At 41.6% G+C, this 17,006-nt stretch overlaps 2 gene segments (V, D, J or C); both read right to left on the reverse strand.

Moving 5' to 3' along the window:
- Positions 1-10,684: 10,684 nt before the first annotated feature.
- Positions 10,685-12,244, reverse strand: LOC122542915. The segment is given in 2 exon segments: positions 10,685-11,574; positions 11,833-12,244. Coding segments are annotated over 2 exon segments (444 nt in total).
- A 757-nt stretch (positions 12,245-13,001) lies between these two features.
- LOC122542718 lies at positions 13,002-13,840 on the reverse strand. The segment is given in 2 exon segments: positions 13,002-13,327; positions 13,632-13,840. Coding segments are annotated over 2 exon segments (390 nt in total).
- Positions 13,841-17,006: the final 3,166 nt, after the last annotated feature.

Below are 17,006 nucleotides of genomic sequence, written 5' to 3' on the forward strand. Positions count from 1 at the left end.
TTTGATAGATTTCCTGACTTTCTTTGTCAGCCATGGCTGTCTAATCCCTCCCCAGATAATCTTTCTTTTCTTGGGGATGAACCTCTGTACAGTGTCCTCAATTATACCCGCAAACTCCTGCTATTTTTGCTCTACTGTCTTCCCCACTAGGCTCTGCTTCCAGTCGATTTTCGTCAGTTCCTCTCTCATGCCCTCGTAATTACCTTTATTTAACTGTAACACCATTACGTCTGATTTTGCCTTCTCTCTTTCAAACTGCAGACTGAACTCTACCATATTATGATCGCTGCTTCCTAAGTGTTCCCTTACTTTAAGATCTTTTATAAAGTCTGGTTCATTACATAGCACTAGGTCCAGAATAACCTGCTCCCTTGTGGGCTTCATGACAAGCTGTTCGAAAAAGCCATCCTGTAAGCATTCCATGAATTCCCTTTCTTTGGATCTACTGGCAACATTATTTACCCAGTCCACTTGCATAATGAAGTCCCCCATGATCACCGTGACCTTGCCTTTCTGACATGCCTTCTCTATTTCCCTGGTACATGTTGCTCCCCTGGTCCTGACCACTGTTAGGAGGTCTGTACATAACTCCCATTATGGTTTTTTTGCCTTTGTGGTTCCTCAATTCCACCCATTAACTGACATTATACGACTTGCCTCTCAACAGTCAGAGTGATGTACAGGAGTAGATACACAGGCAAATCAGGATTTTGAGAGGAATAGGATTATAGTTATAGCTTCGTGAACATTAACTGGGATTGGCTTATCATGAAAGGATTCAATAGGCTAAACATTTTAAGCGTATCCAGCAGAGCTTTTTTGTGCTGGTATGGAGATAATCTTACAAGAGATGATGCAGTGCTAGACCTAATCCATGGGAATGAAGCCAATCAAGTGATAGAGATTTCAGTGGTCAAGCATTTTGGGGATAGTGACCGTCACCCTATAAGTTGCAAAATTATCATGAAAAGGGATGAAGATAGTGAACAAGTTACATTTCTAAATTGGGGAAGGCAAATTTCAATCTTGGACAGGATCTGGCAAACATTGACTGGGAGCAACTACTTGCAGGTAAGTCTAAATTTGCACAGTGGGTGTTTTAAAAAAGTATTATAGCGATAATTCAGGGCTAGTGTGTTCCTCTAAAAGTGAAGGGTAAGGGCAGCAAGGACAGCAAACCCTGAATGTCAAGGGATAGTGGAAGTTTGATAAAGAAAGAAAGGAAACATAAAAGCTGAAAGAGCTTTGTGTGCTGGAAATCAAAAACAAAACCAGAAATTGGTGGAAATGCTCAGCAGGTCCGGCAGCATCTGTGGAGACAAATTATAGTTTATATTCCATGTCAAGTAACCCTTCTTTTTGAGAAGGAAACATTCATTAAGTACACAGCATTGAAGATGGAGGAGGCCCTTCAAAATTACAGTGAGTGCAAAACGTGCTGAAAAAGAAATCCAGAGGGCAAAGAAGGGTCGTGTAATTACAGACTTGTTAGTCTGATGACAGTGATCAAAAAATTGTTGGAACAAATTCTGAAGCACAGGATTATTCAGCGTTTGGAAAAGTGATTGATCAGGGATTTGTCAACACGAATCTGTTATAGCATGATCCCGCCTGATTAGTTTTATTGAGCTTTTTGAAAAGACAATTAAATATATAAATCAAATGCAGTGATATGATTTACGTCGACTTCACCAAGTCCTTTGACAAGGTCCCACATGGAAGGCTGGTCCAAAAAATAAGAGCGTAGGAGGTCAAACACAAGTTGATAAACTAGACCTGAGATTAGTTTTGTAATTGAAAGCATATGACCAGTCATGAATCTCATGGATCATTGTTGGGACCCCACTGTTTGCTATGTGCATTAACAACTTGGATATGAATTAGAAGGTATAATTATTAGGTTTACAGATTTCACAAAAATTACTGGTTTTTGTTGATAGTGAGGAGGATGGTCTCAAGCTACCATCTCATATTGTTGACAGATGGAATTTGAGTTATGTGGAGAGGCTGAATCAGGTAGGACTTTTTTTCCTCATAGTTTTGGAGGCTGACCTTGCAGAGCTTTATAACATTATGAGGGGCATGGATAGGCTGAATAGCCAAACTCATTTTCCAAGGGTTGGGTTTCCAAAGCTAAAGGGCATAGGTTTAAGGTGCATGGCACGGTGGCACAGTGGTTAGCACTGTTGCCTCACAGTGCCAGAGACCTGGGTTCAATTCCTGCATCGGGCAACTGTCTGTGTGGAGTTTGTATATTTTCTCTGCGTCTGCATGGATTTCCTCCCACAGTCCAAAGATGTACAGGTTAGGTGAATTGGCCATGCTAAATTGCCTGTTAGGTATAGGGGAATGGATTTGGGTGGGTTGTGCTTCGGAAGGTTGGTGTGGACTTGTTGGGCTGAAGGGCCTTTTTCCACACTGTAAGGAATCTAATCATTTTAAAAGTACATAAAGGATGACATTTTCAAGCAGAGGGTGGTGGCAGAAGAAATGGTAGAGATGGGAACAATTACAATTACAACATTCAAAAGGCATCTGATGGGTACATGGATAAGAAGGGTTTAGAGGTTAGATTGGGATGTCTGGTTGGTGCGGACAGAGTTGGACTGAAGAGTCTGTTTCCCTACTGTGTTACTCTATAACTCTATAAACGTGAGGCAATGCATGTTGGAACATTTAATAAGGGAAGGATCTACACAATAATTCCTAGGGAATTCTCAAGAACAAAGCAACCTTGGTGTACAAAGTCCCTAGATCCCTGAAAGTGTCAGTGCAGATAGGGTAGTAAAGAGGACACACGGGATGCTTGCTTTCATTGCCCAGTGTAGAACATAGGAGCAAAGAAGTTTTGGTATGACTTTATTAGCATTGGTTAGGCCACAGATAGAATACTGTGAGCAGTTGTGGTCACCACATGATTCCACAAGGGTGCAGAACAGATTCACCATTGTGTTGCCTAGGTTTGAGAGTCTAGTTACGAGGATAGACTGGCTATGCAAGGTCTGTTTTTTCTTGGAGCCGAGGAACCAGAGAGCAAATTCTGATTAAGGTATACAAAATTATGGAAAGTATAGACAAAGTAGATTGTGAAAATATTCTCCCTGTAGCATATGCATCTAAGACCAGATTGCATGCATTTAGGGTGAGGGATAATTGGTTTTGAGGCATTCTGAGGGAACGTTTTTATCATTCAAAGGATGGTAGAAACATTGAATGCAATGCCTAAGAAAGTAATACAGGCAGGTATATTTGCAACATTTAAGGACCATCTAGATAACACTTAAAATGCTGGGGGATGGAAGGCTATTTCCCAAGGGTAGGTAAAAGGGGTTAGTATAGCTTGGTGTTTGTTGGTAAGCACAGACATGGTATTCCAAAAAGGCTGTTTCTATGGCACATGACTCTATGAGGGTACAGACAGATGACCAGATTGGCAGATGAGTGGCAAATGGAATTTCACCCTGATATGTGTAGGGTGATGTACTTTGGAAGAAGGAACAATACAATGGAATATGCAATGAATGGCAGGACACTGGGAAGCTCAGAGGAACTGAGTGCTCTTTGGGTGCTTGTCCTCAGATCCCTGAAGTTAACAGGGCAGGCTAAAAGGGTAATCAAGAAAACATAGGCATAGACAAGGAATTTATGTTGGAGCTGTACAGGACTTTGGTTAGGCCACAGCTGGATTGTTGTGTTCAGTCTTGGTTACCACATATTAGGATGAGTGTGATTACACTGGAAGGGGTGTGCAGAGGAAATTCTCCAGGATGCAGTTTGGGATAGAACATTTCAGCTGTGAAAAGAGTTGAATAAGCTTGGCTTGTTTTCCTTGAGGAAGAAAAGTTTGAATGGGAAGAGTATGTGATCATGAGGGGTGGATAGAAAGCAGCTGTTTTCCTGAGTTGAAGGGTCAGTGACAAGGGTGCATTGTTTTAAGGGGATGGGCAGGAGGGTTAGAGGGGATTTGAGGAAGAAATTTTGCTTTTAACTTAGAGGGTGCATGGGTCTTAAATGCAGTGTCTAGGAGAGTAGTTGAATCAGGTAACCTCACAATCTTAAAATGTACTTCAAAAACCACTTAAAGCGTCATCACATTCAAAACTATGTCCCTAGTGCTGGAAAATAGGATGAGAGTAGATTTAGTGTATTTTTAGCATTACTGACTGAATGGGCCAAAGGACCTTTCTGTATTGTATGATTCTCTGATTAGCTGGGATTGAGGATTTGTTAACCAATAGAATTCATAGGATTGGCATAAAGAAATATTTTCAGAATGGCAACCTGTAACTAGTGGAACAATGCAGAGGGTCAGTGTTGGTGCCACAACTATTTACAATAGAAGTATATATTAATTACTTTGATCACAGAAGTGAATATAAGTTGCAGATGGCACAAGCAGGGAGTTTACAAAGGGATATAGACAGATTAAATGAATGGGAAGGAACTTGGATGATGGAATATAATGCGGATAAATGTGCAGTTAAGCACTTTCACAGAAAGAATAAGGGCATTTTTTTAAAGGAGAAACATGTTGAGAGATCTACAGCAAAGGGGAATTTTGCATTCTATGATCAAAATAAAAGCTAGCCTCCAAGTTCATTTGGTAATTAGGAACTGAAATGGAATGTTGACTGTTAAGTTCAAAGTGTGCAGAGTAGTAACATAGGGATTCTGTGCAAAAAAAAACATTCAAAGCACTAATCAGGCCACAGCTGGAATACTGTGAATAATTGCTCATCTTGTTACAAAGATAATATGTGCTGGTTTTGAAGACAGTTCAGAGAAGGTTCACTGGATGTTAGAAGAGTATAAACAAAGAATATATAAGAGACCTAACTGAAACATATAAGATGCTTAGGGAGCTGGACAGGATAGATGCACTAAGGTTAAGTATCTAGGACCAGAGGGCATAATCTCAGTACAAGGACTCGCCCATTTAAGATGAAACTTTGGAGTTTTCTTCCTAAGACGATGATGAAACTGTACTTTTCCTACTGCAAAGGGGTGTCAAGGCTGTTTTCTTCAAATATATTCAAAGCTAAGATAGACAGATTTTTAAGCAGTAAGGGAGCCAGGGTTTTGGGGATAGGCAGGAGAGTGAAGTTGATAATTATCAGGTCAGCCATCATCTCATTGCGGAGCGGAATGGATTCGATGGGCCAAGACGTGTATATCTATGTCTTCTGTTCTATAATTCTGGACGTAGGGCCAGATCTGCCCAGTTGTAGAGCCGAATGTGAATTCAGAGAAAGGGAGCGACCGGATCATAAATGCATTCGAAGGTGATGATAATAAACTTGAAATTGAGTCATGTCCACGCGGAGGAAACGAAGGTCCACAAATGAGCTGGGTGATGGTTTTGCGCGAGATAAGATATAGGCAGAGACAAATAGAAACCACCTATTATCATTAAATAAACCCCACCCCGATCACACACGTGGCAAAATTGAAACCAGTTTTCCACAACCTTGATCTTAACAGAAATCGTTTGCCTACATCTAAAACAAAGTGCCGTTCATTAAGCATTTAGACTTCGTCGATATAGTTGTCGAGAGTGTGGTGCTGGAAAAGCCCAGCCAGTCAGGCAGAAGGACAATCGACGTATCGGGCATAAGCCCTATTCCAGCACCAGACTCTCGACTCTGATCTGCAGTCCTCATGTTTCTCTCCGTCAATTTCGTTATTTATTAACATCTCCCTGAATCTTTCTCGGCCGTTTTTTTTGTGGTAATGATATCTATACAAGTTAAAATTATCGTCGGCAAAACTTTTTATGAGGTTGAAAGAGAAATAGTAAATATAGAGATACAATTCGCCGCGTTGCAAGATCCTATGGAATGGGAGTACCTCAATTTAAGAGTTAGCTCATTCCTCTACTTCTCCCCAATCGCATTTTTTCGCCTTCTGTAAATCCCTCTCACTCCAATTTCCATAAGTTTAGGCCCTTACGTCTGTCTCGAACTTTCTTCTTTGAGTCCCTCTTTCTTGCTCTTCTTTGCATTGCTTTTGCCGATTTCTCCTATGCGCCGCCTCAGTTATGCAATATACTTCCACATTAAATCTCAATAATTGCTTCACACGTGTGCAAATGAGAAATCACAAAATGAATGAATATCGCAATAATCTTTTGTTAAAATGTGTCGTGGATAATTTGTATTTTTTAGTCAACATCTCCCTCTGGTGGTGTAATGAAAGAATGGGGACGACAACAAAAAGAACTTGCACATTTATCATAACTAGCAAATCCAAAGGCTTCTCAGAATATCTGGACAATTCAGAAACTTTGAACTGGGTTATGTGAGAACATTTAAGGAAATATTACAAAGGACGTAGTGAGTATACCGAAAATATTCAATTAACACTTTTACATTCTTGAAGATGACGGTGGCTCTTTAGCATTTACGTTATAATTCGTATAATATTGAAATACATGCAAATGTTGTTGAAGCTTGAGCTTAATAATTTGAAAGCAGATGAAGCAGTCCTGATAGGTGGCATCCACGTGGTCTTGAGGCAAATAAATTATCTTTTTGGGATCCACTTCACTGAATTTGTAGCAGCTTAGTATAAAGTGAAATTGATTGTCACCCTTTTAAAATAAATCGCTGAAAAAGCGGAAGTACGTATCCATTGATACCAGTAATTGAAAAAAATATATACGGATAGTGAGTTATTGTTATATAATAAACGCAGAAATTGCTGGAGAAACTCATCCGGTCTGGAAGCATCTGTGGAGAGAAAGCAGTGATGGTCCTTCAGACTGTTCTGTTTTGGTTTTATGTACCTTATTGAATAGAGATGGCTCTTTCATCGTCTTCCAACATTGATTCATAAGGAGGCTTCATGTCTAATAAATTTTATATGTCTTTTTTATTTTGAAAAAGGAATCGACATTAGCTTAACAGCATCGTTTGAATATGAAACTCGGGAACAGGTTTAGTGCTGCCCCTATCAATAAGATCATGTGCTCTCAATTCCAGCTTACTGCCCCGCAAGGGTATTCTGCCTTGTCCTTCGTGCTTCATGCTCAGGGTTAGGAACCGCGGCAAAATGTCGAAATAACTAATATTCCTTGGTAACAGTAAAGGATTTTGAAACTACAAGGTTTGCAGTTGGAACAAGTAGTGGACTCACTGGGGAAGAAATACGCTTTCTATTTATTTAAGTGCATGTCAAGAGAACGATGATTAAACCTTTTATATTTTTTCTGATCATTTTGTGCAGTAAAGTTGAAAATGGTGGCCCTTGCCAAGAGCGGAAGAGCATATATTTCGAGATATGCCTTAGTAAGAATGTCACTGCAAGACCAAGACTGTGGATGAGGAAAGGAAAGCAGTCAGTACCTACACAAAATTAAAAATCACACAACACCAGGTTATAGTCCAACAGATCTAATTGGAAGCACACTAGCTTTCGGAGCGCCGCTCCTTCATAACGTGGTTGTCAGGAGCGTCGCTCCGAAAGCTAGTGCTTCCAATTAAACCTGTTGGACTATAACTTGGTGTTGGTCCAACACCGGCATCTCTAAATAGTGTCTATACAAACTTTAAAAATCTTTTACCGAGGTTTCACTCAGGATTCCTGCTGCAAGGTCGAAACTAAAAATATTAGCGGTGATCTAGTAAGCTACACTGAATACCGATTGGAAGAAAATGGCAGGATACATGCGGATCTACGCAAGTTTCAGGACCATATATCAAACTCTACGATATCCTAGATGTGCTGAGAGAGTGGGATCCCACTCGATTTTGATGCTTAATTTGGAAAGACGTAGTAGTTTGTATGTAGGATAAACCAGAGCCGACAGACACACACAACCATCTGGGAAAGGTACAAAAGGAAAAGAGAGGAAGTGAAATCAGAGTATTCGAGGACATAAATGCCCGAAGATCCGTGAAGAATGTTTTTAAGTGAAAATAAGAGTGAATAAAGTGTTGGGTGCTTTTGAAAGGGTATTTGAAGTATTAGATCTTCCTCTCTGAGAATACCTTACTCAGATTTGACGTTCTGACGCAACTAAAACATTTGTAATGAGTACAATGGTGGACTAAGAGACAAATTCCCAATTTGAAATATCTTAGTTATCCAAGAATAGCTCCTTTATTCACCAAAGTGGAGTTACAAGCCACCTGTTAAGTGCACTGATTTTCAAGCCCCAATCCTGGGTTCGCCACAATAGTTAATAATTCAATCTAAATAAGCAAATCCTCAATTTAACTGTCTGACGAAACCCAATCAACAGAAGACACTGACCAAGCTCTTGTACGTGACAATAACTATTATTAAGTGTTCATAAAATAATTCTAATCAAATGTAAAGAACCATGAGCTATTAACATATGTCTCCAATTAGTTGAAATTCTAACCCTTTTTTGGCACTCCCACACATTCACATTGCAAGATACAGACAACAAAATAAATCGTTGGTGTTATGAGATGTGGGAATATAAGTGGGGAATCGTAGTACAATAATAGCAAAGAAGAAATTACTGGAAAAAATCAGCAGGTCTGACATCATCTGTGGAGGGAAAGCGGAGTCAATGTTTCAGGTCAAATGACCCTTATTTAGAATGGAAATTAGCTGGCAAGAAAGGTTAGCAGATGATGGAAATATGTTGCTGGAAAAGCGCAGCAGGTCAGGCAGCATCTAGGGAGCAGGAGAATCGACGTTTCGGGCATTAGCCCTTCTCCTGCTCCCTAGATGCTGCCTGACCTGCTGCGCTTTTCCAGCAACACATTTCCATCTCTGATCTCTAGCATCTGCAGACCTCACTTTCTCCTCAAAGAAAGGTTAGCACGTCTGTTAGAGAAGGGATGGGGAGATGAATCGCAGGCTGGGTGACCGCTTTATAGAACACCTATGTTCTGACTGTAAGCGTGACCCTGACCTTCCAGCTGCCTGACATTTCAACACATCACCGTGTTTTCTGGTCAACACCTCTGACCTGAGCTCGCTACAGTGCTTCAGCAAAACTCAGCAGAAAGTGGAAAAATAACACATCATTGTCCGCTTGGGAACCCTGTAACCTTCTGGATTCAGCATTGAGTTCAATCATTTCAGGGCCTGAGCAAATTGTCGATTGTCTTTAAACCTACCCCTGAACACCAGGCCTTGTCATCTTTTGGTACCACAAACGACCTATGGTCAACCATTAACAGCCCTCATTCTTCACCCAGGCTGTTTATCCATTCATTTTCTGCCCAACAGCGTTTCTGTCTATCTGGGCTTCCTCTGCACCTATTGCTTACTTTTTCTGCTCTCTCCCACTCATTCTCTAATAATATAAATACCAAATCTTTCCTAGCTGCCATCAGTTCTGAAGAAGCCACTGCACCCGAAATGTTAACATTTCACAGATGATGTCAGCCCTGCTGAGTTTTTCCAGTAATTTCTAACTTTGTTTCTGATTTCCAGCATTCGCAGTTCATTGTTTAACTTTTGGTTGCAGCTCACTAGCACCAGCCTGTAGGTTTTGACTTTTTTTTCTTCCCATGATATCCTACTCTCCACAGTATTTCCATCCAGATTCTCAATTCTTTGCGCAAACACAGGGTACATACCCATTAATTGTTAAGTTTCACAGACGCGGATTCTTTGCTGAAACTGGCCTGTCTTCTCATGCTCTTACTCTCTGTCTCAGCAGTTTCCAATGTTTTGGATGCATGAGCAGTTAGTATGCTGCAGTGTACAATTTAGGTGTGCAACAGCGTGAGTAGACTAGAGTGCATCTTCCCGCCAAAACTCTCACATCCGAGTCATTTGAGGGTGGAAGATGAAGTGGCGAACATACGTGATGTTTGAGATTAACAAAAGGCTGGTCCTGCGAAAAGGGAAACATTCCAACCAATGGCGGGGATGCCAAAATGAAAGGATATTATGAAATACCGAAATTTCCTAACATTAGGAAAACATGTGGTGAAACTTCGCTTTATTACCTCTAAAACAAGCAGATCCTTCCTAAATTAGAGCAAAACATTGGACATTTAAAGTTTCACCAAATCCTATGCAATTATATCCATATTCCTATGCTTCCATTTCCTTGCACAATACCTGCTTGCCTGCCTCCTGATCTTCTCTGTTCCATGTATTAGTGCATTCTTCAAAAATCAGTACTTAAAAGTTTCAAGCATTTTTAAATGGTTTGTTTGACTAATTTTAGTAGCAAACTACACTTACACCCACATTACATATCCACCTTTCACCTTGTGTTTAATCACTTGTTCAGACTATCGCCTTTTGCAGTTTATAATCTCACACCTGACATTTCCACCTCGCGTTTTACGGTCCAAAAACCGGTTGCATTATTTCCTGGACATTAAGATAATTTTATGCAGGATAATCTGCATTCTTGGTCAAGTAATGGAATGCGGCATATTTCTGAGTTCTTAGGAAGGGTCACTGGATCCGAAATGTTAATTCTAATTTCTCTTCACATATGTTGCCAGACATGCTGAGCTTTTCCAGCAATTTCTGTTGCTGTGATAATACATTTGTTTATCCGGATGTAAAACGCCAGAACTGTTTATTGAAATGAATGAATTGCTTAAATTCTGAGTGAACGTCAGCGCGGGTGCACCCTGAAAGGGTGCTTCCGAAAATGGCATTTCCTAAGTGACGTTGCCAGCTGCCATCAAACCAGATGGTCGAAACTTGATCATGTTTGTGAGTTCTGGTAACAGGTTTAAGCAGGGTTCAGTTTGACTGGGCTTGGATTTCACACTAAAGAAACATTATGTAACATGTGGCCCATGATAAAGGATCTCAGGTAAGTGACAGAGAAACTTTCGGCAACATCGAGCCATGTCCAGTCCAGAGTGATTCATTTGACAGCACTCTCGCCTCTCAGTTGTAGGATTTTGGGTTAAATTCACATTAGGAGACGACATCAGCAGTGCCCAGTCTGATATTATCAAATAATATTGAGCATTTGCGGCACGTCGTGAAATACTGTAGGCTGTGGGCGTAGCGTTCTTACAGTGCTGTCAGTGTACCGAGTGATGTTTTGTTCCTCCTTTAACATGAAGGCGTGTGCCTAACCCTTGTTTGCTATGTTTGGGAGCTTGCTGTGCATTTTTCTGCCTTTTCTCCGAGTTTGCAATCATGACGCACATCAAAAGAATCGATTCAATTGATGATAGGGCATTTTTTTGGAATGTCGCGTTTTCTGAAAAGAATCACAGAAATGCCAGAACGTACATTACTGAGAATTTCCACGGGTGCTTCTAAATGCTTTCTGGACGTTTTTGTATCTGTCTGGTGCAGTTTTGTACCGCTGTGCTTTACTGGCAGCACAGAAATAGATCGCAGAGTCTGTCTGTTCGGGGTTGTTCAGTTGCAAGCTGAATTTATTGCTTTCAGTTTTGAGCTGGACGGTGAAGCGATTCTGGAAATCGATCCCACAGCCGCCATACCCACTGCATATCCACTCTATAACGCGTCCCTTTTGCCGATACCAAAACATGGTGTATGTACTCATGCTATCTCCCTTCAAACTGCAGCCCAGACTGACAGTCTGTTCCAGTGAAATCGCAGCCGCGGGAGGAAACTGGACCACGTTAGGTGCAGCCCTAACCCCTAGATTGAAAAAAAAACAAAAATAAATGATTTCGAATAATAGAATAATTTAGCATCGTCATGACTCTGTCAACTAGTTAAAAGACCAATCCAATCAGTCCCAATACCCTACCTTTTCATACAGCTCTACAATTTTCCTTTCAATAATTTATCGAATATTCTCATAAAAATTATTGCTGAATCAGCTTCAGCTTCTATATAGATTTTTTTCTAACTTTTTTCCATTTGCTAAACAGCTTTCCACTGTTGAACACTTACGGTACATCCACCGTCCGAGTAATAAAGACATAAAGACTAATAAGCATGTTCCAGGTGTGGCAACCATTGCTATTCTTATGAAGCTACCCAAAGATGTTGAAGGACAATGTGTTACCTAGATGAGCGTAATCAAGGTAAAATATCCTACTGAGCGGAAGTGCATCAGCTGGAGATGAACTCCATCTGAAGATGGACCAACCAATCGTGCACTGGAATTAAGTCAGGTCAAAATTCCAACAAATGAGCACTTGTTGCTATTGTATTCGGCACTATCATGAACTGTACAAAGGCCCACCTCTGAAGGTAGAAGAACAAACCGCGTTGAGAATGTTGTTTTAGCAATTTCTACCTCTCAAATGACATCTGGAAAGAAAATATTATTTGCATATTCCATTGGCATTTTGTGGGACTGATTGGGAAATGTTGCCTGCCGTGTTTCCTGAGTTTTTACCTGAACTCCTAAGAATTGGTGGCAAAACATAAGGGATTGGCACTTGTGGTTTCATACGGAGATATTGAGCATAAACACAAAACATGGAGGCAATCCTGGACTTTTGTAAAGTTATTCCAGTCACATCGAGAAGACTCACTCAATTTCGTTCAGAACACATTAGGGAACAGAGGAGGGACCATCAGAAGGTGCAAAGGAGATTTTACAAAATGTTTCCAAAATTCAGGCAGAAAATCTGAAATTATTTTCCTTATAGCAAAGTGATATTGCGGGAGCTTAATAGAAGTGGACAATTTTAGGACAGGTATAAATAAGGATGGTTGATAAAAGCTGCTCCCATGAGCTGTTGACACAGAAATGATGAATCATAGATCTAAGGTTTTGTGGATTGAATTTCGGAATGAACAGTTTTACACAGGGAATCATAGCAACGTGAAACTTGATGCATGCGTGAACATGGAGAGCTACATGCGTAGAACGAGGAATAGAATTATTGCTCCAGAGAGAGCTGTCACGGACCAGATAGGTGGAATTGCCTCTGTTAGTTCTGCAATAATTTCGCGACTCCATGACTGGCTGTGAAGTGTTTGTAAGTACAAACTCACACATTACCATTACCAAATGAATATCAACATGCTCGTTGGTTTACTGAACTTTCTAGAGTGCACTAGTCACAGATGGAGCTAGTACGTGTTGGCATAACAAGCAGGTTTTTGTATCAGTCTGTGGTTAGGTTGTGTTTCTGTGCCGTACTAGCTACACAGTAGTAGATTGCAGAGTCTACCGACTGTGCCTTCTTCAGCTTCAGGATAAACCGGTTATTTGAAGAGTCGTGTTGCACTTCCAATTTATTATTCAAATCTGGCGCACAGCTTTTATATTCATTGCACAACCATTCTATTGCTGTCCCTTGTTGGCGGTACCATTGCATAGTATAGCTGCTCATGCTCTCTCCCTTCACACTACAGGTCAAAGTGGCAGGATGTCCGTGTGGAATCGTGGCCCCTGCTGAAGACTGGACTACAGTCGGCGCAGCTCGAATCCCTAGAACATATCCCAAGAAGGGTAATGTTATAGGTTAAGGCAACAAATCGAATGAAACCAAAGAATGTTACAATTGCAGGAGAGGTAATTCGACCACTTTCCTCTGATGGCCTTTTCCGTGAGCTGTCTGCTCAGTTGTTTTTATATTTCTACTCTTACGTATTACCTTCTAGTTCCCTCCCTCAAACATTGATCCAATTCCATTTAATTTTGAAACGTAGTATTGAATATCCTCCAAATGGGTATAATTAAGATTTCTCCAATTTTACTGTTTCGAAAGGTGTGTTCGACCCCTAATACTTACACTGAATCCATTGAGCGAGCAACAGGGTGAGACAGATTGTGATCGCTTGAACTGACATTGCCATCGCTCTTTTCAGGAACTGAGCGCCAGCGTTACTGGTCGATAGGAGGGCGCTTTTGAAATGCTGCCATAGATAAACCACTAGATTGGTGAACTGTGATTGACAGTTTCCCGGCCAATCATGTGACTGAACCTACAAATTCTATTGATGTCTTTTTTCTCGCAAATCCGTTCTAATCTGTAATCGCTACCTACGCTTTTTTCTCCTTAAACCCTTTACTTTCCGCTCGCCTCCTTTTTCACACAATTCTTGCCCATTTTTCATTAATCGGGAATGAAATCTTTGCCATTCAGTGAGAATTAGGTTTACGTGCTGAGACTTTGGGTTCTACTGCTGTGGTGATGTTTAAGGCTTAAGAAACACATGAGAGGAATCTCGAAACTGAAATATCAGAGCCAGCCACCTGATATTTCTTACCAGCTATCGATATGCTGAATATATTTGCTAGTCTTTAGTGAACCTTTGGTCTGGCTATATACTCCAGAGGTCACGTCAGCGTCAAGACAGTCGGTGTAGGCTATCGATGGACCACTTCCATCTGGTTCACATCTAGCACCTTGACATCATTGTGATGAAGACCTTGTCCTTATTGTATAACAAATCAGCACGATACCCAATATTCCAGTACAGTTTTCAACATCTCACTAGGAGAGCACATCAAATTTTACCTGAATTTTAGATACCAGAAATGTATGTCAGCAGGCTGATTTCCTTTGTATCATGTGGCGTGCTGACACAGGAGATGCGTTGAGAAATGTTATTCCGCTATTCCTGCATTGGCTGGCGAGTCATAGAGTATAGTAATACAGCATGGAAACATGCCCTTTAGCTCGAACTTGTCCATGCTGGTTTGATTTTCCAAATGATATTAGTGGATGTGCAGGTAAAACTTTGATGGATGTGGAAAGCTCCTTTGGGGCCTTGGATAGAGGTGAGGGAGGAGGTGGTGTGGGCGCTTTTACAGTTCCTGCGGTGGCAGGGGAAAGTGCCAGGATGGGAGGGTGGGTCGTAGGGGGGCGTGGACCTCCTTTTTCACACAATTCTTGCCCATTTTTCATTAATCGGGAATTACATCTTTGCCATTCAGTGAGAATTAGGTTTACGTGCTGAGACTTTGGGTTCTACTGCTGTGGTGATGTTTAAGGCTTAAGAAACACATGAGAGGAATCTCGAAACTGAAATATCAGAGCCAGCTACCTGATATTTCTTACCAGCTATCGAGATGCTGAATATATTTGCTAGTCTTTAGTGAACCTTTGGCCTGGCTATATACTCCAGAGGTCACGTCAGCGTCAAGACAGTTGGTGTAGGCTGTCGATGGACCACTTCCATCTGGTTCACATCTAGCATCTTGACATCATTGGGATGAAGACCTTGTCCTTCTTGTATAACAAATCAGCACGATACCCAATATTCCAGTACAGTTTTCAACATCTCACTAGGAGAGCACATCAAATTTTACCTGAATTTTAGATACCAGAAATGTATGTCAGCAGGCTGATTTCCTTTGTATCATGTGGCGTGCTGACACAGGAGATGCGTTGAGAAATGTTATTCCGCTATTCCTGCATTGGCTGGCGAGTCATAGAGTATAGTAATACAGCATGGAAACATGCCCTTTAGCTCGAACTTGTCCATGCTGGTTTGATTTTCCAAAGTGCAACACTTCTCTGTATTGAATTGCATTTGGCAATCCTCAGCCCACTTCCCCGTCTGATCAAGATCCCTCTGTAATTTTTGATAACTTTCCTCGGTATCAATGATACCTTTTTTTTAATCATCTACAGAATTACTAATCATGCCTTGCACATTCACATCCAGACCATTTATATGAACTACAAATAACAATGGTCAGAGATCTGAGCCCTGTGGCACATCACTAGTCACAGGCCACCACTGCAAGAACACCCTTCAACCATCATCCACTGCTTCCTACCATTTAGTCAATTTTGAATCCAATTAGCTAGCTCTCCTTGAGACCTCCATGCAAGCCTGCTATGCAGCCATTACTAAGATCTGTTTAGACAACATCCATTGCCATATCCTCGCAAATCTTCTTGGTTACCTCTTTAAACACTCAAACATGACCTCCAGCACACAAATCCATGCTGACTATCCCTAATTAGACAGGTAGATGAAGGTGGGTTGAAGGTGATACTTCGAAGAGGACGGTGGAGCAGATAGGTGGGAAGGAAGATGGACAGGTAGGGCAGGTCAAAAGGGAGGTGCCGAGTTGGAAGTTGGATATAGGATTAGGGGAGGGGTGGGGAAATGAAGAAACTGATGAAATCCACGTTGTTCCCATGTGGTTGGATGGCACTAAGGTGAAAGATGAGGTGTTCTCCCTCCATGCGTCGGTGGTAAGGATTTGGTGGTAGAGGAGGCCCAGAACCTGCATGTCTTTTGGGAGTAAAAGGGACAGGTAAAATGTTCAGCAATGGAGTGGTGGGGTTGTTTCGCATGTGTGTCCTGGAGATCTTCCCTGAAGCAAGTAGGTGTCCTGTCTCCCCAATGTAGCGGAGACCATTCCCTTCATGACTCTCTTGTCAAGTCCATGGCCCCCCACCAACCCACCCTCCCCTCCTAGCACCTTCTCTGCCACTGCAAGAATTACAAAAGCTGTGCCCATACCTGCCAGCTTACCTCCCTCCAAGGCCCCAAAGGAGCCTTCCAAATCTGTCAGATTTACCTGCACTTTCGCACACGTCATTTACTGGATCACATTGTTCTGGATGTGTTCTTCTCTATATTGGGGAGACAGAACGCCTACTTACAGAGTGCTTCTGAGAACATCTCCAGGACACACGCATGAAACAATGCCACCACCCCGTGACTGACCACTTTAACTCCCCCACCCACTCTCCCAAGGACATGCAAGTTCTGAGCCTCCTCCATTGCCAAACACTGACCACCCAATGCCTGGAGAAAGAATGCCTCATCTTCCGCCTTAGGGACCGCTAACAACATGAGATCTATTTGGATTGGACCAGTTTCCTCATTTCCCCTCCCCCCACCTTATCCCAGATCCAATCTTCCAATTCAGCACCGCCCTCTTGACCTGTTCTACCTGTCCATCTTCATTTCCACTTATCCGCTCCACCCACCTCGGCAACCTGTCACCATCACCCCCACCTTCATCTACCTACGGCATTCTCCGCTACCTCCCACCTTCATCTACCCACGGGCCTTAAACCTCAATTTCAGTGAAGTCCCTTGTCACCTAATACCATTCTGAAGTTCGATACTAAACATTCATTGTCTGACTCAACATTCAGTTCCCGAGATGAAGGAAGAGTAAGCACTTTTGTGGCCAC

This window comes from Chiloscyllium plagiosum, chromosome 41, assembly GCF_004010195.1.
Source record: "Chiloscyllium plagiosum isolate BGI_BamShark_2017 chromosome 41, ASM401019v2, whole genome shotgun sequence".
Taxonomy (NCBI): Eukaryota; Metazoa; Chordata; class Chondrichthyes; order Orectolobiformes; family Hemiscylliidae; genus Chiloscyllium; species Chiloscyllium plagiosum.